The sequence below is a fragment of the Centropristis striata genome, chromosome 9 (assembly GCF_030273125.1).
Source record: "Centropristis striata isolate RG_2023a ecotype Rhode Island chromosome 9, C.striata_1.0, whole genome shotgun sequence".
Lineage (NCBI taxonomy): Eukaryota > Metazoa > Chordata > Actinopteri > Perciformes > Serranidae > Centropristis > Centropristis striata.
This window is the reverse complement of record NC_081525.1, coordinates 34,894,422-34,918,748: the sequence shown is the minus strand read 5'-3', so window position 1 is coordinate 34,918,748 and position 24,327 is coordinate 34,894,422. Positions and strand designations below refer to the sequence as shown.

Here is a 24,327-nt window from a genome sequence, read left to right as displayed (position 1 = left end):
TGGAGAGCTCAGTTCACTGCTGTTAATATGCAGCTTCGGAGATCTTACTGTACCTGAATGGGATTTCCGAGGGATAAAATGTGGGGGGCAATACTTCAACTAATCCTTTAAACGAGGCAAACAGGGAGGTGTACGAAACAGACAACAAGCTGTATGGAATGCAGAATGATGAACAGCACATTTTTCAGTCTTTTTATTCTGCCCTAAAGACATGAAGACGATCTGGTTATTATTTATATGATTTAAAGTACAGGAATAGTTTCCACTCATAACCCCCTGTAGTTTTGGAACAGATTAAACAAACCAGATATATCTAATTAGTTCGCTTTAGAGGTGTGGATGGGGAGAATTATTGACAAGAAGGACTTGCAATGTTGTTCCTTTTGGTCAGTCCACCACTTCGATCCAGACTGAAATATTTAAGTGAAATAATCCTTATAAATTATTCAATGGGTGATCATTTGGTTGGACTTATGCATGGCATTCCCAGGTCAAAGACAATCTGTGTTTATAGCTTCGGTGACTTCCTGGCTGTTCCTCTTGCAGCACTAGTTTTAAGTGAATTGTCTCAACCACTATTGGCTTGACCTGTAAGCTACAGGTCAAGATTTGGTGATCCTTGCCCTTTCCATTTTGTGCCATTATCAGATAAAAAATATTAAATTGAAATGAATGACTTCCAGCCTCAGCTGTACTTTGTGTTTAATGTTAATTACCGCTAACATGCTTTACATCATACCTAGCTAAGAATCATACCAATATTGCTTTAAGCATGTTAGCAGGCTCATATCAGTTAGTTTAATTATTGTCATTTTCATGCACAGTGGTCATGTTTTGTAAGCAGCAAATATACTTGCACCAATCAGTGTGGCCTTTGGCACAGCAAACTGCTATCTTGGGGCAGGAAAAAAGCATTTTGGCCTTTGACCGACAAAAATCTGGTCTAAAGTCAATGGTGCAGTATTTTTTTCCTAAAGGGCTTATGAATTTAGATGCACCTACATAGGCAGGTTCACAGTGCACGTATACTCTACTTATACATACTTTTACAGACAGAGGGATGCAAAGCAGCACTCCTCCTCAATTAAATAGGTTATAGGTGCATTTAATCATATGTTGTTGAGGATTTGTTGATGGGACAGAGGACTGAGAGACGTCGGAGACAGATATCCGATCGGTTCGCCAATATGCTGAATCCGGCATTTTAATAGGAAACTAATGCACCAGCTGCAGGTGCATCTGGCTATAAAAAGGAATGGGAGATGACACTCTGTTTGGTTTAATTCATGTTATTCCGAAAACATCCTATGATTGATAAAGAGGCTGAATGCCCTTAGTCCTGTTCAAGCACTCAACAGAGCCAGGCCAGCTGCTTTCATCTGCTTCAATCTTTCTCTTGGCTTCATATTTAGCACACATACACCAGCATGTTTTTGATCTTTTGATCTAACTCTGTTAAAAAAAAATCAAGTAAGCACATTTCCTACAATGTTAAACTTTTCATTTAATATCAAGGGTATTACAGTAAAATGAAAGGTAGAAAATTTACGATTTGTAAAAATAATTGTAATCTGTACCTGTGATCTGATTACAGGTCATTGAAATTTGTATTTATAGTTTATTTGAAATAATTAACCAAAGCTACAGGATAAACGTTTATTTCCTCTGCATGCCATTTTCCCATCATTTTAAAGAAGGACCATCAGCCATTCCGCTATTTGCTGTTCATGTCCAGCTCTGGGAAGGGGGAGGCTCTACATTTTCTTTTCACATGAGATTTCCTTAATGGAATGTCTTTATTGACTGTGGAAATAAAATGATGTCCAATCCTTCGACATGTGATTATATTTTATTAGAAAAGAGCACTCCATGTTCCACCGTGCCAGTCAGGCATTCCTCTGCAGGGAGTTGACTGGTGCTCTCCTGGAACCAAACATCTGTGCTTCTCACAGCTCTGTTTCATTACTCCCCGAAACACTAAACCCAGAAAATCAGCTTAAACACACTCAGGCATTTATTTTGAAAATCCCTGCTGCAAAAACTCAAGGGGTCTTGACTGTGCCTAGAGTGTGAAACTGAACACTTTGGATGTGTTTAACAAATGCTGCCAGGAAGAACAACACACATCTCAGGTCTAGAGAGATTCAGATACATTCCTAATGCAAACTCCAAGCTCTGTGTGATTTTCTCAGTGTCATACAACAGTCACCGTGTTGAGCAAGACATTTACACTGTTTCACCACTGGCCTGTTTGCACTGTAATGTGCTGCTGCAGCAGAAACAGTGAGTATTAAACAGATGCTGATAACAGGATATTTATAATGTGTTATAAATATTAAATACAAAAACCATCTTTGTCCATTAATCGCAAATAGTTCCAGGATAGATCCAGACTGTTATTGTTCAGGCCAGTATTTGCTTATCAAGGATATCAGTATCAGCAAATATGTTCGCCAATAACCCAAAAGAACTATCAGAACAGAAAGGACACAGATATGATGCAGTAATTTGGTGTTTGTCCACGAGTGAGCACTGACTTAATTGCATTTTCCATTTGTACAACACCACCCTCTGAACATACCATGGTCACAATTATATATATATAAAAAAAAAAAAGTAATTTAAGAGGTCCTGGACCACCTTCCTGAGCACACTTAGGATTAGTATCGGAGTCCTAATTGCAGCGATCTGGTCCAGGCTCAAGGGCCCTTTGCTGCTCCTCTTTCCTTTCTGTCACTAGTAAATTAAAGCATAAAAGGCTCCTCATAAATTATTTTGATATTATGTTTTGTATTTTAAAAAACCCCTGATCCAATATATGGTATCTTTTTTTTTTAAACTCTATAATATATAACTCCCTTAGGACCCTACCTTTCAACAATGCAAAATAATTCACAGGAACAAGACTTAAAACAAAGTTATAGAAAATACTACAGTGATGCCCTGAAACAAGCAAATAAACAAAACACATCAATTACTGTCAAGTTTCCCGCAATAGAATCAGTTTAACTCACAAATCCACTTATTTCATTATTATATATATATATATATATATATAATTTCTCGTAATTTTAAGTAGCAGGAAGCCTCCCATTGGATGAGGGCAGTACCCCAGACAGCTCCTGCATCCCTGGAGGTCCCAGGATCAGCACCTCGGATAGAGGTGTTGACACAGTTGCAGAATGTTAGAAATGATCCACCAGTGTTGTACAAAACAAGTTGAGACTATACAGTGTAGCAGCCCATAACAATGTGGTATCCTAACCGAATGTGAATGTTATCTGCATCTCATCTAGAAACAATCTGCGGTTTTTCACATTTGCAAGACTGACCTAATGCTTAATTTTATCCCTTCTGTTACCAATTATGCTAGTGCTCTGATGAAAAGTGGAGTAAATTATTTTGGAGATTGTTTATACGTAGTCTATGTTCTACACTCAAACAAATACACCTCTCCTCAGTCCATTTCACTCCCACTGCCTTTCTCTTCATACCTCCGTGACCTTTCCCCATGTCCTGTGCACGATCTATCTGAAAACATTTTATTCAGAGAACACACAGAAAGGACAGCTAGCATCCTCAGCACATCAAAATATCAGTTAACCTTCCAGAGTAGGTGCAATGTTTCCATTAAAATATAAATAGCACTAAGATTCCCAGCCTGAATTAGCATCCTAGTTCAGCTGCTGCATCAGTACTAAGCTTGTGCAACGGATAGTTTCCCTTGTTCTTAATGAAACAGTGTACTTATTTGTTTACTTTTGCCAATGTGACATTTTAACTCTGATCACAGACAAAATGACAATACTTATCTCGCAGAGTGTGATGCCACAAACTGAAAACAACTGAAAACGTTTGTTTAAAACATACATTTATTTCATTGTACAGCAGTATTTAACAAATATTTACAAAATAATGTACATATTACCACTGATGTCTTCAAAATGAAGTATGAAAAATCTTAATGGCACGCTGTAGAAAAGCATTTATAAATATCCAATTTGAGAGTTTGATGTAGAAAAGTACCAACAAGTCTTGTCTCTGTAACAGAAAGTTTCATGGATGGTGGCAGATTTCTAATGTCCTTGTCTTCGGATGCAGCATTTAATCTAATGTGCCTACAAAGACAATAAAGAAGAATTAAAACAAATTGTACTGGTATAAAAAGTCTATATTAAACAGTATGTTCATACATCTGCATGAGCATGCTGAATACTTCTTTGGTATTCTTGTTTTATGGGAGAATTATTCAACCTGGTATCTGTGAATTTAACTATATTCAGGCATAAGAAGAACTTCCTGGCACTGGCAAGCCTTACCTTCAAGAAATGCAAATTCATCTATGGCTTCTATTGCGTTGTCTGCAGTGACAAAAGAAAAGAGATGGGAAATGGGAGTCAAAACTGGTTAATACTCTGTATGTTTCAGCAATCCGCATTCAAATTGTCTTTAAAACACTTACCCAAGTCTTTTCTTTGTAAAGTTTTCCTCTTCCCTTGCTGGGCGTACACCAGGGAATCTTTGGCAATCATCTCAACAAACAACTCCTGGAAGAAAGAAGATGGCATTAATATGCTGTTATTTGAAGCCAACAGTAAAACCAGTATCAATACCCTAAGTAAATGGGACATGATTCTGCACAGCACATTTTACGTTCCTGACGACCCCACGTTTTTTATCTGGTTAACGTTAATATATTCATGATGCATTCTTTATTTCTTTATATATATATTATAAACCCATACATGATGTTTGCATCAAGCAGAGAAATTTTCTTCATTTTTTAAATTATTTTAATTTTATTTTTTGCCAAATTATTCTTTTTGCCTTGACCTTGTGTGTTTCTGCATAGAGAATATATTTGATTTAGGGTTTTTGCAGGCTCTGTTATGGTATCTTTTAAGCCCGTGTAGATTTAATTTTGTTTACACATTACATTAATTGATATAAATGGACAACTTTACTGATGAGAGTGTAGAAATAATGAAATGAGAGTAACAACAGTAATTCAATAGTTGCAAGTTGTGTGTGCATGTTAAGAGGTTTAGGCCCTAACTATAGTGAACTTCACTTTACATAATGACTATATATTTTAAAAAGAAGAAACACATTGCACAGGATTAAAGATATTCTCATGGACTAGCCTGCTTCCAAATCAAGGTAAGCGTTGGCTTCACACTGTGGAAGCATCAGGCGTTAGCATTCAGTGTTGATGCAGGACTTCCGTCGTGTTTTTACCGTGGCTTTAGCGATGATAAACACAGACTCCTGGCTGGCGAGGGACACGTCTGGGTCGGTCTTCATGAGCGCCTTGATGCGGGCCAGCGGGAGTTTGGACAGCCGGCTGTGGGTCACAGCGGCCGCCGGGCCTGTCTGCTGCTGCGTGCTCTCCTCCTCCGCCTCAGCCCCGCGGCTCTCCTCCTCGCTCCCGCACCGGTCCGGCTCGTGCTCCGTGGGGGTGACAGGTGTAGCCACCGCTGCTGCCATTCTCTGTCTTTCTTTACACAATGGTTATACTTCAAAAAACACACAAATCGACACCGTTTTCAAGCAACATGTCACAGATGACAACATCAACAGCAGCGCGCCAGCATGTGCTTCCGGCCTTTCAGTGAGAGCCTGCGCTGATTCGTCAGCCATTCACTCTAATGCCCCGCCTTTTCCTCTCCCGCCAACTAATCCTCATCTCTGATTGGTCAGAATGTGAACCAGATTGTGGCTATTGGCTAGAAATAAACGTCAATCAAAGCAAGTTGCCTTGACGATAATGAAGCTGAAGAAACGTCAAGATGTTAAAAAGGTGAATATTTTTTATCTATTTAGAGAACAGTGCAGTGAATAAGAAATATTATGCTATTAATTCAACCGGAAAGAGAATAACGTGGATAAACGCAACTTCACTCACATTTGTAACCCATTTTGTCCACATAGGGGCAGCAGAAATAAACTTTAAACACAATACTGCCATGTAATCATCTAATGTTGGTGCATATGGTGCTTATTTAACCTTAGACACAGGTATGAAGCAGCATTAAAATTCATTTGGGGACGTTTTTCTGTTCAAGTACAGCATTCACTCTGCTTTTAAAAATCCCAAAGCTAATGCTAAATGCTTGACTATGTTCACCTGGCTATACGAAAACTCATTAGTTAACCATCTGAACCCAAAGCTTGTTGCAGTCAGGACGTTTTTTTATCTTTTTACATTTTACTTAATGTTGCCTTTCATTTCACTGCAATATATAAGTCCTGTACCTCTATGGAATAGGCACAATCATGGCTAGAAGTGTGAGCAACCCAAAAATGTGTTTTTTGCAGAGTAAAACATGAATCATCAATAAATCATTTTACAAACATTTTTGGGTCTCCACATGCTATAGGTATTAAACTATTTGCATTTTTACAACCTCTACTTGCAACCTCTCCTCTCTGGTCTGTGTAAACAGCCTGCAGTTCTGTCTTATTTCTCAGCAGGATCAATCATGGCCTCACGGCGTCAATGAGGAGCGCAGAAATTAATCTGTTTAAAAGGATTGAGCTGTTTAAAAAATATGGTTTAGTTACTCATAATAATGACTTAGTATATTTTTTAGAAAGTTTCTCAGCTTTTTGAGAAACTTTGACATTTGATATTTTTCAGTACTAACTCATTATTCTAAGAAAGCTTCTAATTTACTTGACTTAGGGGATCATCTTCATTTTTTCTTTTACCTTCAAAAAATACCTCTTCCCCTCATATTTTCTTTTTCCCTCTTCTCCAGTATATATTTTTTCAGTTTATTCATTTAAAGAGCTTCATCTTTAATGAAAATCCCCTTTATGCTTACTGCTTATATGTGGAATATTTCAATGATTCAATTCACTGTGATTGTTTTATATTACCTTGTTTTGAGTTAACGCGAAACATTGAAGAAAGGCATAAAATGTGTTTTTTGACTGTCATGCCAGTAAAGCTTGCTGTCTTACATTAATAACACTTTCACTTACTTGCAACTCATTTCCTACAGTTTGAAACAATTCTTGTGGCCTACATGCATCATTTATCATCAGTTGATCAGTTTGAAAATTACTATAATGCGTGACCGGTTTCTTCTTTAAAAGTGCATATTCAGCATTTCCATCGTTTTAGCTTATGTCATGCCACACAATGAGCAGTCCACTAATACTCTCTGTTAATAGGATTGTGCGGAGCGATTTAGTCCTCTGAGGTTCCATTCTTAGTTCAGTCACAGTCAGGTGAGCCTGAGGGACGGACATGAAGGACCCGCAGCTCCCAGGTAAACTTATCTGCTCTGTTCACTTTTCTTGTGTTTGTAATCATATGTAATCATTATTCATAGCTTCAATATGGCTAATACATTATTTATGTATGCTTTATAGTTATAGAGTTGACTCAGTTATAGACTGTTTAAAAATAACCTATGCTTGTATTTGTCCTGTGAAAAGAAATTAAAAGACCCTTATTAGCATTAAGTTGTAGTTTACTGATGCAAAATTAGGACAAGGATAACACTAACTGGAAACCCCAAACTACTTCCTGTGAATGACTTCTAACCAATCTGTAAGGCACTAGTAAAATATGTATTAACAATCACGAAAGCTTATGCATACTATTTGTGATTTACACAAGGTGCTTCATTGCAAATTTCATTATTTCAAGCCCATTTAAATGGCAAAATCACATTTTTGTTTTCTTAGCACTTCAACACAAAACCTGTCAACAGCAATAACAAAGATGACACCAAAAATAAAACAAACAACCATACAAATCCCACAGAAAACTAAATCAAGAAAATAATACTGCCTGGGAATGCAACACAGTTTACTGAATAAACAAATACAATATACATCCATATTTAGCCTTTGATTGTTTTAATCTTGGCAAAGCAATTTCTATTTACATATTCAGCTGCATGTAAATTCAAAGTGCTAAATGTTAAAATGAATATAGCACCAAGAATAGATAATGTATATGCAGAATACAATACAACAGTGCAGCAGCGACAAAAGAAAAGAGAATGATGTTCAGCCTGAAATGATTAAGTAGCCTAATTTTATCAAATTGACGAGACACACTAATACTGTTTCTAAAAGAAGGTGGTAATCCTGACACTTTAAGCCTAACAACGGCTAAATTTAGCCAACAGTGACCTGGTGGAGGTACAGTGTTATTCCACTGTACATTTACAGAAGTTATTGTCTGTTATCTTCTTTATTAACCATTGTCTAAGCAGTTTAAATCAGTAATCCTAGCAATGTGTAACCCTCGCATGTCATTTGAAGAAGCTATATTTGCTCTATAAGACGCCCGCCCACACAGAGCTCAAGCCTTGACGCCGAAACAATCTGACATCTGACCCTGTTGCACATTAGTCTTTGTGTAATGCTGAAACCTTAATCAACCGTTTCCTGTGAACACAAAAGAAACAGGATATAAGCCTTACATAACAATAAAATCAAAATGCTGTTCTGTTTGGGAAAACATGAATACTTTGGCAAGTTTTTAAAGAGATGTGGTGAGATTTTGAGACCTGTGTGCGAAGAATAAGAACCTGTTCCCAGAACAGAAGAAACAAACAGGAACAGTAGATACATCCTGCTTTTGTCCATTATTTTAAAAAAATTAAACAAACATGCTGAAATTGATGATATCAGCATTATAGTCTAGGACTCTAAAGCTGATAAGATATTAGTCACAAAGCAACAACAACACAAAGGTGTCAAATAGATCACCGCTTCCATCCTGCGGATAGATTTAGTATCCGTTCATTCATCAATGTGTCTGAAACAAAAAGATATAACAAGTAAATATTTACATTTACTAATGAATTTATCTTCATAATCAGTTATTATCTACCTCCATCTCCTAATAGACATCAACAACTTATAAACTAAGCAGATTAACCAGGTCAGTATTGTTGTGAAAGAGGCCAAAGGATTCTCCACGTACAGACAAAGTGAGTTCACAATGAAGTCAATCTCATTACCGATGTCCTATACATGGAACAGGCACACATTGACCTCTGAAAGACTCCACTGGTCTGTTACAAAAATACCTTAAGAGGGATTCTCCAATGTTAGCGGTGCCTATTGCTGAAGAAGTTAATTTACGACTATTACTGCTGTTTAACATGGAACAGGTTTCACATGCTGCTTCCACACAGTGGCGCTGATGTATTTTTACAGGCAAGAAACACAAATTCCTAAATGTTTTTGTTGTTTCTCATAATTTTCTTAAATTTCTTCTCAAGCCATCAAAGCACGCCTGTGGCCGAAACAGAAAGGGAGCAAGAAATCCAAAGATGAGACTCCGGTAGTGCAGACGCTGACCAAGAAGCCCTCGGCTCCTGCTGCTGTATGTGCCATCCCACAGCTGACAGAAGCAGAGAGGATGAAGCAGACGCCGTTTGAGAGGGTCGTCTACGACATGGCCCACAACGAGAGGGTCGTCAACGATCTGATGCTCGGTCGAAGAGTTGGCTTTTACGAGCTGCGTGGAGAGGTCGGGCAGGGAAACTTCTCCACGGTCAGGTTGGGCATCCACACCTTGACCAAAGGTCAGAAATCACAAGTTATTTATGTGGTTTTATCCCATGTATTCATTACTTCTCTAAAAGAGAGAGTCTGGATTTGTATGTCTTTAGTGTCTTTGTATGAGGTTCTTATCCATAGTAAGTGTATTACCTGTGGTAAATGGCAGTCGGCTGCCCCCAATTTGGAGAAACAGGCAGAAGTATCGTCATGGAAGCTAAGCGATGTACTGCTGAGGACGACCACCAAATACAGTCCCACCTGAAAGATAAATATCAGTATAAGTGTACACTATATTTCTAACATTTCCACTTCTTTACCTAGCTATCAAACAGCCCTCTTTAAGTTATTATGGGGAAAGTAAAGACTCTTATTAATGCCACCAGACTCCTTTTACAAAAACAGCAATTTTACCTTTTTCACCACTGGCCAGATCTGTTAGTTTGTTTATGTTGTTTTGTGAATTTGGTTAATTCGAACCAACTTTTAAAACACCAAAGAACAAAAACAAAATGTCTCTTGTTTTTGCCCCTGTGAATATAGTTCAATATCACTTGTATTGTAGACTTTTTGAAAGTAAACTCCAAAGAGTTACCTTCAGAAGAGACGCATTCCCTCTTGTCCTGTGTTCAGCCACACTGTAGCCTTTTCTGTTATCTGCACAGTTTGACGTTGCAAATAAATATTACAGTTTGTGAATAATGTGCATGTCAGTAGACTGATCCCCTGAATAAGCTTTTGTGATCACCCAGATCCTCCCTGACCCCTGCAGTGCATTTATTCCCCGTTGAAATGCCTTTATAAAAACTAAGTTTGTGTCTCTGTGTGCAGCTTGAACAGTTGCGGGGGTTCTTGGTTCTAATACACATTTTTGTCATACCTTAAAGTAATGCTGCAACAATCTTCCAATTAAATTAGACGCCAAAAATACATTCCTTCAGTCCTCTCCTCAGGTGCATGTAACAGTCTCATGTGTTTAAATCTCTTAAGTATGCTTGTGCCTATTTTGACCTGTCACCTTGTTAGACCCTCACTAAATCCACCAGTGACATCTAATCCTCTTCCCGTCTCAGAGAGAGTCGCTGTCAAAGTTATGGACAAGATGCGTCTGGATAAGAAGAGCCAGCCGCTGACTGCCTCAGAAATCGGCTGCATGGAGAAGCTGAGTCACCCCAACATAGTGCGACTGTACGAGGTGATGGAGACCGGCAGGAAGCTGTATCTGGTGATGGAATACGGCAGCAGTGGAGACCTGTTCTCCCGAATCACCACCAGGGGGAAGTTAAACGACTTGGAGGCCAAACTGGTCTTTGCACAAGTCATCTCTGCTGTTAAACACATGGTGAGCCTCATTGTCAGCATTTTCTGCACAGCATTGTGCTCCGTCTGTGGCTCATACACACTGATGTTTGAGGTATTCATGATTCATATGAGTCATTCAAAGTGAGTAAGAGCTGAATTTGAGCTGCCACTGAATTGGGTCAATCTATTAATGCTTTAACCACATAAGGTAATTTTCATGCATAAAGCACTTTAAATAAGTATATTTATATATGCGACCTCACCAAAACACCAAAATTACCCATAATAAAGGACTTTAATTGCAGAATGTCCCAGATTATACAATTACTGTTGCAAGCACTTGTTAAACACAATCAACTAAGATTCAGTTGCTATTTAGTGTTAATAATAATGGTAATCTGTTTTGGAAGAAGTACAGTGATACTTTAAATAAAGAAATACTTGACCATTTCAGTTATCCGCAATGTTTTTCTTAACATTATTTTGTGAGAAAACTCTAGTTTTAATTAATTTATAAACTCTTAAGTATCTTGACTTTTTGCTTTCATTGTAAAATATTAGATTATTTTAACTACTATTTAGGTGAAATTATTTGAGAAATTTACAGGGAAACTCTTTGTTTGGCCTTTAAACTTTGTTTTATATGGTATGTTCATATGTTTTTTCAATTTAATTTGAAATGTTGATTCTGAAACTAACTGTCAGAGTCAGATAAATATAGTGGAGTCAAAAAGAACAACATTTCCCTTAGAAATGCAGTGAAGTAGAACAAATTGAAAATATAACTTGAGTAAATTAACATGTTATTTTCCACAACTGATAATAAAAATAACAACAACAACAACAACATTTGATACAATTATATTTACACATTGCTTTTTAATGTTTCATTCCAATTAGAGCATTGACAAGAATATTATTATATATTGTTGTTGCTAAGTTTATTCAGAGATTGTTAACACTGTAAACTTTCGGATCAAATAGGTGAATTGAAAATGTCACAATTTCGTTTCGTTTCGTTTCGTATCTGTTCGGTCAATACATGTCATCAAAACAAACCAGAAAAAACAAAAACAAAACATTGATCAAAGTAAACAACATGTAAACAGAGAGAGAAAATTGATAATAGACATTTGGACCGAAAAGGCGTAGGCTGAAGCATAGCTTATTACGCCTACCCTGTTACAACTCAAGTAAATTTAAAATTTAGAAATGTACAATCTGTTATTTATCAACAAAAGAAATAAGCAGTCACAAAAGAGAGAAAAGAAAGAAGCTTATTACTCATTACTCTAACTTATATAAATTAATCATCCTATTTTTAAGTAATTTCTTGAATAAGTTAATGGTATTGCAAGTTTTCAAGTCTTTCTCCAATTTGTTCCATAAATTAACAGCTGTTACCGTGGTGCATCGTGATTTGGTGTTGGTTCTGGTTTTTAACTTTTTAAATATACACTCCCCTCTGAAATTGTAATGGCTTTGTCTTAGATTGAACATTTTCTGAATACAGTCAGGCAGCATGTTGTTGTTAATTTTGAACATAAACTGTGCTGTTTTGAAATCCACCAGTTCATTGAATTTGAGTTCATTTAAATTAATAAATAATTGATTGGTTGGATGCTTATAATTGACTTTGTTAGAACCTCTCATGAAATTTTTCCCATGTTTTGTGATGCAGCATGAAAACAACATCGTCCACAGAGACCTTAAGGCGGAGAACGTCTTCTACACCACCAGCTACTGCATCAAGGTCGGAGATTTCGGCTTCAGCACAGAAATGGGCCCTAACGAGCTCCTCACCAACTTCTGTGGCTCACCACCGTACGCTGCTCCTGAACTGTTCAAGGATAAAGGTTACATCGGCTGCTACTCAGACATCTGGGCTTTAGGTATTCTCTTGTACTTCATGGTGACGGCCACTATGCCCTTTTTTGGGGACAAACTCGGGAGGCTGAAGCGCTGCATCCTTCAGGGGGCGTACAGTATCCCTGCTTATGTGCCAGATCCATGCCAGCTTGTCATTAAGGGCATGCTGCGGCCTGTGCCTGTGGATCGCTCGCCTCTCACACACATTACAAACAGTACTTGGCTGCAGGGGATTGAGTATGCTCGCCCGCATGTCATGTTGCCCCTGTCCCCGGCACACTTTGCTCAGTCCAACCAGCCTCTGTGTGTGGAGGAGCAGGAGGTGAAGAGTTTGCTGTCAGATTTGGGTATTAAGACGGTGCATTTCCAAAACAATCCCTGCTTGGACTGCAGGAGCCCGTTGACAGGAACCTACAGGATCCTACTCCATCGGGTCCAGAAGAGGAGGTCAGTGGAGGCTGTGGGTTATTCAGCGGTTCACCCCGATGAGTACGGGAGTCCGATGTTTTCTGTTAGACCTACGGACAAACACAGTCCCACGACTGTCTGTGTTTTACTGTAAGGAGAATAAGTGGACTGGCTTTAATTATGGCATTTTATCACATTCACATGTGTCCATGTGCTCTCCAACACTCCTCCAATCACTCCAGGCTCCCCTAATCACTCAAGTGTTATGTTACATGTTGAGAAATACTCCAGTTGTGTTACGCAATACTGGACCCAAATGGCAAACAAATGGAGGTTGAGGGAGTCGGAGGGTTCTTCTGTCCCACAGTGTAAGTCAATTACAGCTTACAGGCTAGGGCGCCTCTCTTAAGTAATTAGCTATGATTTGTTCTGATTGCATCACAACAAAAGCTTACTGACGCGCAACGTTCATCATTAACCGTATGGCTATCAGCATCATCCAATCCATCTTAGTCAGTTAATAATTCTACTGAGCTCATCCAGCTACAGGTAATCCGAAAGAGAACATGAGGTGACAGAGATAAAACCTGAGAATATGGAGAAACCTACTGGGGGAAAATGACATCAGGCAAAGGGAAAAAATAGGACCACATGAGTCCAGAACAACAGACAAAATGTAAGGGGCAACCTAAAGGGGACCTAGTATGCTTTTCCTTTCTTCTTTCATATATATAATGTTAAAATGTAAGATTGTGATATAAAATGCAGAGAGAGTTTAAAATACGGTAAATGCATGGAAAAAAGAATCCCTGCAGATGTTGTTAATGTCTCCCCAATTTCGGATCGCATTCCTGTCGCAACATGTTCAATTACTTAGTTTTTTTCTTTTACTGGGGATTTTTTTCATGGTAGAGACTGGTGCTATACTATGGTTATGGTCGATAACGGAGTATTTATGAAATAATGAACGACTTGTGTAAAACTCTCAAGCATGTGGAGTCAGATTGGTTAAGGTTAGGGTAAGAACATCAGGATAACCCAATCAGAAGCAGGGGAGGGCCACTTCAATTACGAGAACATGCAGTCTATATACACAAAGGAGCCCCAAGAGGCCGGAGACCCAGAATCGCTGACCAATCAGAGCGGACTGGGCATTAGTGGGAGCAAAGCTTAAAGAAACAGGTATTCAAACGGAGCATCTCAGAAGTGTGAATAGAGGTGTAGCAGCCGTGGGCAGTATGAGAACAAAACTGAATTTTGTGAGGGTTTTTTAAACAAAAAATGATGCCTAAATGCCTTCATTTAATGTTATTTATTAATTAAATTGTTTATAAATATTATGTAATGTTTCCAAAAGTCTTGAGTGCATTGTTTGTTTTATATTTTGCATGATTTTAATCTAATTTTGTTAACAACTATGTTAATTATTCCATAACGTTTGCTTCATGGGCACTGGCCTTAGCTTTATGCTGCTATCTATTAATAATTACAGCAGTGAGTGAGGTCCAAATTCAATAATTAGAATAAAAGTGTTTTCAGACAATGGTTTTAAACAGTTTTCTCTCAAATCTCCTCTTTTTTTCTACAGCAGGATATTATCTTTTTCCAGCTCAGATTCAAACCATTTCCAAAGAGATTTCTACTGGCACTTTGAATGATTACTTGCTTCCTTACAAGGTCTGAAGTTACAAAAAAAACTTGGCACTTGAGCCAGTTTGCAGGAAATCATTTTGGAGAAATCTCAAGCACTTTCGGTAAAAGAGCTGTTAACGTCAAATGATGCATTTGTGTCCTTAAGAATTCGAGAGAATTACAAAACTGCGAGAAGCTGTAAATTCTCTTGAGACTGTCAAACTTTGCGTGAAGTCAAACTTCAGTTTGTTTCCTTTCACTTGTGAATTCCCCTCGAGGGAACAACAGTCTCCTTGGACAGGCATCACTCTCTGCCTATTATCGTCACCTTGCAATATAGCGCCAATCCTGCCAGTGTCTGCATGCAACTGCTGTATTTGTGATTACTGATTGGCACTGTGATAAGCCTAATATTTTGCAATAAAGTGTTGAACACCAACCCCGCAGCCTGCAGCCTTTTTCACACAGGAATGTGTACACACTGTGTGGGCAGGAGCAGACACAGCGATAATTTATCAAAGGAGGAGTCTTGACTTGCTGTTTATTTAAGAAACCTGTTCTTGCTCAATATTGCTGGTGTGAGAATCACTGTTATAGTTTATTACATGACCGTGGTGTGCCCTTTTAACTGATTAAGGAAGCAGTGAATAATGCTCCTTGTGATAGTGATAAGAAGAAAGATAAACAGTTACAGAGTACCAACAGAGTACTTGTCTCCAGCTCCCATTTCAAAGGGAACTGATGCATGAGCTAAACTGAGTGAAATCTGTTATAAATCAGAGTTAATCTTTTACTTTGAGGTGATCAAAGGTAGCTGAGCATGACATGTCAGTGAGCTTCATTAAACATAGAGGCTTGCCTTTGGCTATTTTTTTATTATTTTTTTTAAACAGAAGAGGTTTTTAATGAGATAGATAAGGTTGCTGAGTTTAACCCAGCTCACATAGACCCGTTTTTAGGGAGTGGGCAGAGGGTGTTTAGTGGGAGATAGCAGGTCAGCAGTAGATGCAACATGGTCTCACAGGAATCCGTGAAATAGCCACGGATTTGCTTAACTCAAAATCAGTGGAATAGCCACGGAATCACTCAAATTTCCGTGAAACTGACACTGATTTCGCTACAATGCAAGTTAATGACAGTCATATCCCGTGGCTATTCCAACATACAAAGTGATTATGTACATTCACTGAGTGAATATTTAGAAAATAAAACATATTTCTCGCTAGAAATGTGATCAAAATCCATTTTTATGCAGAAACTAAGTCAAAATATTGATTTTTTCACTAAAAATGAGAGAACTGTCCACCATGTTTTTTGTTTTGACCGCCGGGACCTTGAAAGTCACGTGACTTAGAACAAACCAATAGGAAAAAACATCCATGGAATAGCCACGGGATATGACTGTCATTAACTTGCAGTATAGCGAAAATCCGTGTCAGTTTCACAGAAATTTTAGTGATTCCGTGGCTATTCCACGGATTTTGAGTTAAGCGAATCCGCGGCTATTTCACGGATTTCTGTGAGACCAGGTTCGTAGATGCCACATACTATACATGATGTGCATCATCTGCAAGATGGACCTGCAGATTAATTCAAGGTGCAGTTCAGCACTTTGTGTCAAGTTAGTCTAATCATATATTTGTAATAGAGTTTTTGTTTTGGTTCGGCTCCTATTCACACTTTGAAGGTTAAGAGTATGAAGGGCAGAAAACATTGTGATGGGACGAAGGGATTGGCTTTCCCATGCAAGCCTCCAACACAGTCCCATTGGGTTCATTGAATCCCCAATCATACCTAATATTTGCATTTTCAAGACTGTTTTGGGACCCCGGTAGGCAGAAATATTTAAATTTTAGAATAGGTGAAAATAACACATTTATCCTACATGCAGAATAACTGCATGTGATTAGTTTAAAGTGTGTAAAGGGGAGACTTGTGGGTGCCCATTCAATAAAACAAAACATTCAGATATCTTAAGGTAAGAGGTGACAAAAAATGAAAATGGCCATGCCAGTTTTTCTCTCGTTCAAATGTAGCCTTATTTGGAGCGTTATTTAACTCCCGTACTGACAGATATCATGACCCAAGGATTTCTTTGTCCTTCTAGTTTCCATCTTGACTGTTTCGCCAAAACCACAACATCGATGTCACCCGGGAAGAATTCGATTTGAATCTGTTTTGAATCTGATGTTTATTATCTCATAACAAATCATATTAATGCCACAAAACATATTAAAAGCAATCTCCTCATATGATGATTTGACATAATACGTCCTTTGATCCAGTCATAAGCCCCTGCCTGGTTGAAATTTAATAGTGATGAGAGAAATTAAGTTTTAACCATAAAAAAACGTATCTTCTGCTTTTCATGCTCATTTGAATAAACTATGTCCTCTCTTGGCCTTTACCTTTCTTCTTCCTCTGGGATCATCAAGGTTTGTCAGGATATCAACCCTAAAGCAGGTCAGCTTTTGTTTGTAATTGCATTTGGCAGTAAACGAGCAGCCTTGAGCTCTGGTTGAATAACAAATGCTCAGTTCATAAAAACACGAGTGAGATGGTTGCGAAAGAGTAACCACTTTGCCTTATATAGACAATTTCCCTTTCAGCTGCAGGAGAGAACATGACAAGGATTGGAAGTCTAACAATGGATTACATGATAAACTACTCCACTACATTTGTCTGACTGCTTTGGTTACTAGTCATTTTACAAATTAAGATGAAGAGCATATAAAATATGATGATTTCTTATGAATAAAACGACTGTACCTAACAATGAATACAATCCAATGAATTTACAGAAAATTGATTGGAAACTATTTTGACTGTTTATTATCATTTTCCATGTAAAACATTTCATGGCTCCGGATTCACAAATGTGTATATTTGCTGTTTTTCCTTAAAATAATTGCAACAATTGCAATGTATTAGTAGTTATGTTGAGATTTGTACTATTAGTTGGACAAAACTAACATTGTGAAGGTCTAACTTTGGGCTCTGGGTAATTTTTGAGGGCATTTCTCAATATTTTTACAAACCAAACAATCAATCAATCAATCAATCAATCGATTAATGTATAAAATAATCAGCCGTTTAATTAATAATGATAAACAGAATATGAATCGGTTAATAGTCCAAAATGAGCTCCACCTCAACAAGCTTCAACAGTCAAATCCTGCTTTTGTTTATTATTTTACATTAGTGCATGATTAATAATAATGTAAGAAATATGATTTATATTAACATAACAGTCATTTTACTGCAAACTTTTAATACTTTTTGTACAAATTATACTTATTTACAACGTTGTAAGTTAAATTTTCAAAGCAGGACATTGTTCTGGGGTTCTGACTTGTACTGGGGTATTTTCACAGTGAGGTATTAGTACTTAAGTAATGGATATGAATACTTCTACCACTTGTTGAAAGTGATGTTAAAATTCACTCTGTACCGTACGTGCAATGTTGTTCAGAGAAACAAGCAACAAAGCATTAATGTCTTCTAATAGGGCACAACTGGAGCGAGATCTGACATGTCTGTCACGTAGACAGCAACTGCTTATTTAAAAGAAGTCAAATAATAACCTTCCCTACCTGAACCAAAGGTGAGAAAGAAAGAAACAGCTTCAGGGATTCAGTAGACAGTAGTCCACATTAACTAGGTCATTATTTTCATGTCGATGATCTGAACCCTGAAGCGGGTCAACTGTGTCACACTGCTCTGCTAACTGATTAGTTTGTTGTTAATGCTTCATGGTGTGAAAAACAAGGACTACTGTCAGCACCTGCACTTCATTTTTTTCTATCAGGGTCTGGTTTCTTGTTCTGTACTGTGCAGACCGCATGAGTGACCTGAGCTCAATTACACTTACGCTAAAGTATGCACACGGATTCATTCCGATGAATGTAGCAGAACTGATGGTTCACATGCTTTCTGCAGGAATTCAACCTGCTAGACGAAACAGCTTCTGATTTACAGGCACCATCCGAAAGTGTGAAGTTAATGCTGGGAAGAAAGTTAGTCACATGCACAAAAGACGCCCCCACATCAAAGTTAAGTTTCTAAATGATTCAATGGGATCATACAGTGCACAGTCTTGCAGAACGAACATGGCAGATTGATAGTTTTTCTGTGACCCAAATCTATTTAACGTACAACATAATTCTAGACAGGTTTGGATGCTTTCACATCCAAACTGGCCTAAATGTTCACATTTGCACAAAGGAAATGGAGAAGCTGCTCACAGCTGGGGGATATTAAGAGTAATGTTGGATGGATGGTGGTAAAACAGCTCCAGAAATACCTCAGAAAACAAACAAGAAGTATTGCATCCTTGGAAAAACATCTTGCTGCCTGTTTGTGAAGTCTAATTGGTGGAATCTTCAAAGTTGCAGTTTGACCGACTTGTGTTGGTGCAAGGCTTATGTGATTTCCTGTTTGCACAAAATGGTAAAGCATGTTGATTTTGTTGTAAACTAGCAGCAAAAACAGCAAACTGTGACAACAGAACATAGTGCATGCTGTATGAAACTAGGATTAAAAGCTTAAATATATGCTATGCAGAATTTTCCTGAACAGAAATGTATCGACAAAAACACAAAAAATCCCTCTCAATCATCACCTATGACCCACTATGAGTGTGTGTTGCTGTCAATATTTGCAGAAACTGTCCTCTGCCTGTGGTTTCTGTTTTCCATTCCTGTGCTTAACCCTTTGAGTATACGGTAACATAAAATTGTGGACACAGCTTGGAAATAATACAAATATAGTGAGGGAAAACACAGAGCGGGCCGAACTTTATTTTAGAACGAGAGCGAATCTGGGGTTTGCTTTCACTTCCGTTGACCTGAGGGGGAGAGGCCAAGTTTTATTGTTGTGTTCCCAAACAGTAAGCAGCAATTCCTGCATAGTCAAGAAATATAAAGGAAACAAATTGATTCATCAGCAGGCTACAATTGCGCCTTGGTGGATTTGCAGCAGAGACGTTGGGGTTTAGATGCTGCATGTCTTTGTCCTGAGCATCATTTTAATTCACATCACTTACACTGATAGCACTTTATAAAGGAGTCACTTCTTATCCAGTCTGAACAAGAAGAATGACTGAGGCACCCAAAACCTGTTCCAAAGTTCACATGGGCACTTGAAAATACTGAATGTATCCTTTAATCTGGCTTCACTGGGTTTGATGCCTGGGAATCTTATTAGATGTGGCAGATTTTAAGCTTTCATGTCAATCTTTTACCATGAACGTTATCTTCGAGCCAATGAAAACCAGCTTTGCAGACCAACTATCCTGACAGCCAAGTTTTAAAGTGTTGACAGCTCATTTAGTCAGTTTTTGCCAGATGCAGACTGCTTCACTGCTTTCATTGATATCCAGTTAAACTTATACAAGGGAGGAGTGGTGCAGCTTTTTTTCCTACCAAAATCAACTGTGGCATCACCAAATCAGGGCCGAACTAAAACAGCTCCGTGCAGTTTCTTGTTTCATATAGAAAAACAGGACTCTGGTTTGTTTCGTCTCTTTATTTGATACAGAAAGACACAAAGTACAATTATAATGCCGATATAAAAATATGGAAATCTGTCATATAAAAAAACTCTCAACTAATCCCCAAAGTGGTTTTTACATATACATCACACACACTTATACACATGCATACAAACACACTCTGAAAATATATTTCAAAGCTGCCAAACAGTGGCTCATTCCTAGCAGGCGCTACATATCACAGAGAAGTGAACAGAATCAAAGCGTTGGCTCATATAAATGCATTTTGCGATACTGGCTAAAACACTGAGGATATGTTATGTTCGTGTTATAGTGAAACGTGCACATTTACATTCTCTCTCAGCACAGGAAATACCAAAACTACTGAAACATAACCAATGTGGGTAAAAGTGATTTATGTTTGACAGCGAGGTGAAACAGCTGCTGTCCTCTCTCCCATTCTTCTCTTCTCTCTCTCCTTTTAGTGGTCTGCAGGGACAAAAGTGTATGATGATTTACGCTGAGTCTCTGTTTGGCATTAAATTACGTATGTATGAGTGTGTTTTGTATGTGAGCGTGTGTGTTTTACCTAAATATTCATTTTCCTATTCACAATCTCAACCAGATCCTGGACCCAGAGCTTCTCTGGATTGGCACAGACAGTCCGCTGTGTTGTGTGTGACCGCCTCCTCTTCATCAGAAACCTGCACATATCAGTATTAATTATTAAATATTATACTGCACAAATAATCAGCATGTACATTTAAAAGTGCTGCCCTAAGCTCAACTCATTCACATCCTAAGTAAGCAGGTTATTTCTTTTTCCATTCGTCTTTGCCAATTTCTTATAGTCTGAACAATGTAGGAAAACAAAAGGTTTGCTGGGCCAACAGTGGTGGTCATAAAACTCACACGACAGCTCTGATGTTGCAATCACCATCTGTTTCCTGCATCCTGTAACTTTCAATGTTTCTCCTCGCTCCTCGTTTCATCTCTGTGACATAGCCAAGGCAGCAGTTACCATACGAGCCTAGAGACAGAGAGATCAAGTTGCCGTTAGACAGGGAAAACTGCCTCAACTAAACATGTCACTCAGATGAAGCAATAACTCTAGTCAGGGGCCAAGAGAGAACGATATAACGATATATATATATATATATATATATATATACATATATATCAATGCTATCATTGGTAAGTTATGTTTTTTGTCTGTTTTTATTGGAACACCTATAATCTTTAAATCTTAAAAGTCCTGAAGTGAGCACTATTTATGTCAGCTGTGAACTACTGACCCAGTGTTAACTAATGTTAATATGAAATAAATAATAACCATTGGTCTCACAAATGACTAATTTAATTATGTGTGATGAAGTTATTATTTTTGTGTCAAAAAAACACAAAGAGCAAAAATCTGGGGCTAAAAAAGCTTCTTGGAAGTCCCCATTTTCATCATCAAAAAGTACAAGGGATTCATTTTGGGAAGTTATGCTGCATGTTCAGCATTAAGAAATAACAAAACTAAAAGATGGCATTTATTTGTTCTCTCTTTTACTAATACAAGGACACACAAACATAACTTTCCATGACTGATCCTGGTTCAGTTAGCCCTAACTGAACTTTGGCAACACTATCTGTGGTTCTCTCTGGTCAAGATAGGTTTAAATAAATATATAAAGATATCAGGCTAATGTTTCATGAATATTTTAATTATACTATTTTCATTTTTAGTGTCAATATGGTCTGTTCCAAGTCTTTAAAGTCTTAAAGTAGAATAATTTTACCATCAGGGTCAGAGTTGTGAATGAGGACAGGACATGACATCATGTCTCTGGTATTTTAATACGGGAGTTTGGGGGGTTTAGCGGTCCAGGAGACACATGTTGTACAAATGTTTTACAAGCTGATTTCACTATTAAATCTGACTTTAATAGTGTCGGCGAATAGCTGAAGGAGTCCAGAAAATGTTCCTGTCATTCCTGACAGCATGAAGACATTTTGAAACAGCATTTAGACACTGGGAAATACAATTTAAAGAAGGTTCAATTGAACCGTTAACCGAACAAATAAATCATGAAATTTTGGTGACTTTATTTTTTGTCAAAATGTACTTGTGCACTGTGGGAACCTATACTCACAAGCTTAGTAGTTATAAAAATATTTGCTCACTGTAATTCATAACTTAACTTGTAATTGGGTTATAGTTTTTGGTTTTTATAGGTTTTGTCATAATAAGTTTTATGTCATCATACTGTGCATTTTGTAATGTCTAATCAACTAACTCTGTACTATTTGCAACAAATCTGATATGTTCCCTCTACTGCTCAAAGTTAAGCTTCCTCTGCTGCTTTTAAATGCTTATTTAATACCCAGAGATAGTTGAGGCTTGCCACCACATGATTGGCTGTAATGACGCTACTGAATGGTGAGTGAGCTACAAGCTGCAATGATCACCTTAAAAAGCAGAAATAAGAAAGGAAAATGTTGTAAAGGAGCGTTGGGAATTAAAGAAATGGGGAATTCAATTTTGATGTATCAAAAAGAAACTGCCAGTTTTACTTCAATGTCCACAGAACATAATTCCCCATTCATGCTGGGGGAGAAATCCTTTTTGAAAAGCAGCTATTTTACTAAATTAAAGTATCGTGTGTTGTTTCCTATTTCTCAAATCTGTCACAAGTTTACCACATCAAAGCTGCCTTTTAATAGCATGCCTAGACAGATTACAATTGGGTATGAAGTGTTGTGGTAAATGGTTTTGAGCAGAATAATTAACTTCTTTGAAAGAGAGGATTTAGCAACAATATAAAGGAATGTGGATTACGAAAAACAGCTGCCTCCACAATGCAACCAAATCTGATTAAAGCGAGTCACCACATATTCTCCAGAGTCATAAACAGAACTCTATCCATTCTCTGATAGTTGCAGTTTAAAATAGAAAATGCTAAAACAGTTATCTTCACAACTTTGAGCTACTATTTAAAAAAATGCATGGTTAAATCTATCTGATCTATCTAATCCCAAATTGCAATTATAATATCACAGTTCTGGTGTGAATCAAATCTGATCTTTTCCACTCACCTTGTGCCAGACTCAGGTACATGCAGGTGAGGATCAGGAGAAAGAAAAGAGCCTGGAACTTCATGGCTGCAGTTGTTCTTGTTGTGTGGATCGCTGCACAGAAACAAAAAGATTAAATCACAGCGCAGAGAAAAGCAGTAAATTGGAAGCAGAGCCTCCTCCTCCTCCTCCCTCTAGTTTGTACATTTTGGCTGTTTTCCATCACAAACCCCTCTATCTGAACTGTTGCAACAGAAAAAGGTTAAAGCTGCGACCTCTGATTAAAAAGGTTTAAATCTCTGTCTTGTTTCCAGCTGCGTGCAGCTGTTTCATCTCAGCATACTGAGTGTTGTTGTACAGAAACTAAGTGGATTTGTGGTAAATGATGACTCAATGCAATTTTCTTATCAAACATCATGTTCACAACATCAGGACTGCAACAAGAAGAACAGAAGGGTTGAGATAGTTTCCTAAGCATGCAGAGTAACGTACCTGCTCACATTCAGTATTTCACTAGATGTCCTGGGATGGAAACCTTCTGTCCAGCTCCTAGTGGCTCTGTACTCTTATAGTGCAAACATGAAACCTGCCCTCCCTCCTTCACCACACCTCCTCTGACATGTCAACACTAAGACTTTTACAACTGAGGTGAAATTTGATCACCGAATCCCACAGAGCCCCCCCCCCGCACACACACACACACACACACACACACACACACACACACACAAACACACACACACATTCACACATCATTACCACCCAAGTACCTTTAATACGCTAGTCTTTTTGAGGCACATGACAACTGAAGATAAAGTAAAATATTATTACTAATAGAAGTTATTGACAAAGTTGAAGCAACTTTTAAATACATTTTTTACAGTTATGATGAGAGTGGATTTTATCCCACATCAGTGACATCGTAAGATTAAGCCAAAATATCTCAGACAGGGGTGTTTCATCTTCTTTTGGCCTCACTTTTGTTGTCCATCTTTATACACAGTCTATGCTATAAACAAGATGAATGGCAACAG

The 24,327-nt window shown here is 37.9% G+C and overlaps 3 protein-coding genes across 4 annotated transcripts; 1 reads left to right on the top strand and 2 right to left on the bottom strand.

Moving 5' to 3' along the window:
• Positions 1–3,854: 3,854 nt before the first annotated feature.
• On the bottom strand, positions 3,855–5,589 carry pole4 (polymerase (DNA-directed), epsilon 4, accessory subunit). The gene is made up of 4 exons (XM_059341600.1): positions 5,239–5,589; positions 4,463–4,547; positions 4,320–4,361; positions 3,855–4,118 (listed from the first exon to the last, which is right to left on the bottom strand). Exons 1-4 carry the CDS (start codon positions 5,485–5,487, stop codon positions 4,105–4,107), a joined length of 390 nt encoding a protein of 129 aa, XP_059197583.1. The 5' UTR covers positions 5,488–5,589; the 3' UTR covers positions 3,855–4,104.
• A 161-nt stretch (positions 5,590–5,750) lies between these two features.
• On the top strand, positions 5,751–15,181 carry LOC131977998 (serine/threonine-protein kinase NIM1). 2 transcript variants are annotated; one of them, XM_059341488.1, is made up of 5 exons: positions 5,751–5,800; positions 7,180–7,277; positions 9,252–9,557; positions 10,605–10,873; positions 12,515–15,181. In XM_059341488.1, exons 2-5 carry the CDS (start codon positions 7,256–7,258, stop codon positions 13,262–13,264), a joined length of 1,347 nt encoding a protein of 448 aa, XP_059197471.1. In that variant the 5' UTR covers positions 5,751–5,800; positions 7,180–7,255; the 3' UTR covers positions 13,265–15,181. The 2 variants fall into 2 exon arrangements, with proteins under 2 accessions (XP_059197471.1, XP_059197469.1); XM_059341486.1 differs by lacking the exon at positions 5,751–5,800 and having other exon boundaries at positions 6,870–7,277.
• Positions 15,182–20,253: 5,072 nt separating this feature from the next.
• Positions 20,254–23,407, bottom strand: LOC131977773 (C-C motif chemokine 25-like). The gene is made up of 4 exons (XM_059341201.1): positions 23,315–23,407; positions 21,146–21,263; positions 20,823–20,937; positions 20,254–20,722 (listed from the first exon to the last, which is right to left on the bottom strand). The coding sequence occupies exons 1-3, from the start codon at positions 23,376–23,378 to the stop codon at positions 20,823–20,825; spliced, it is 297 nt and encodes a 98-aa protein (XP_059197184.1). The 5' UTR covers positions 23,379–23,407; the 3' UTR covers positions 20,254–20,722.
• Positions 23,408–24,327: the final 920 nt, after the last annotated feature.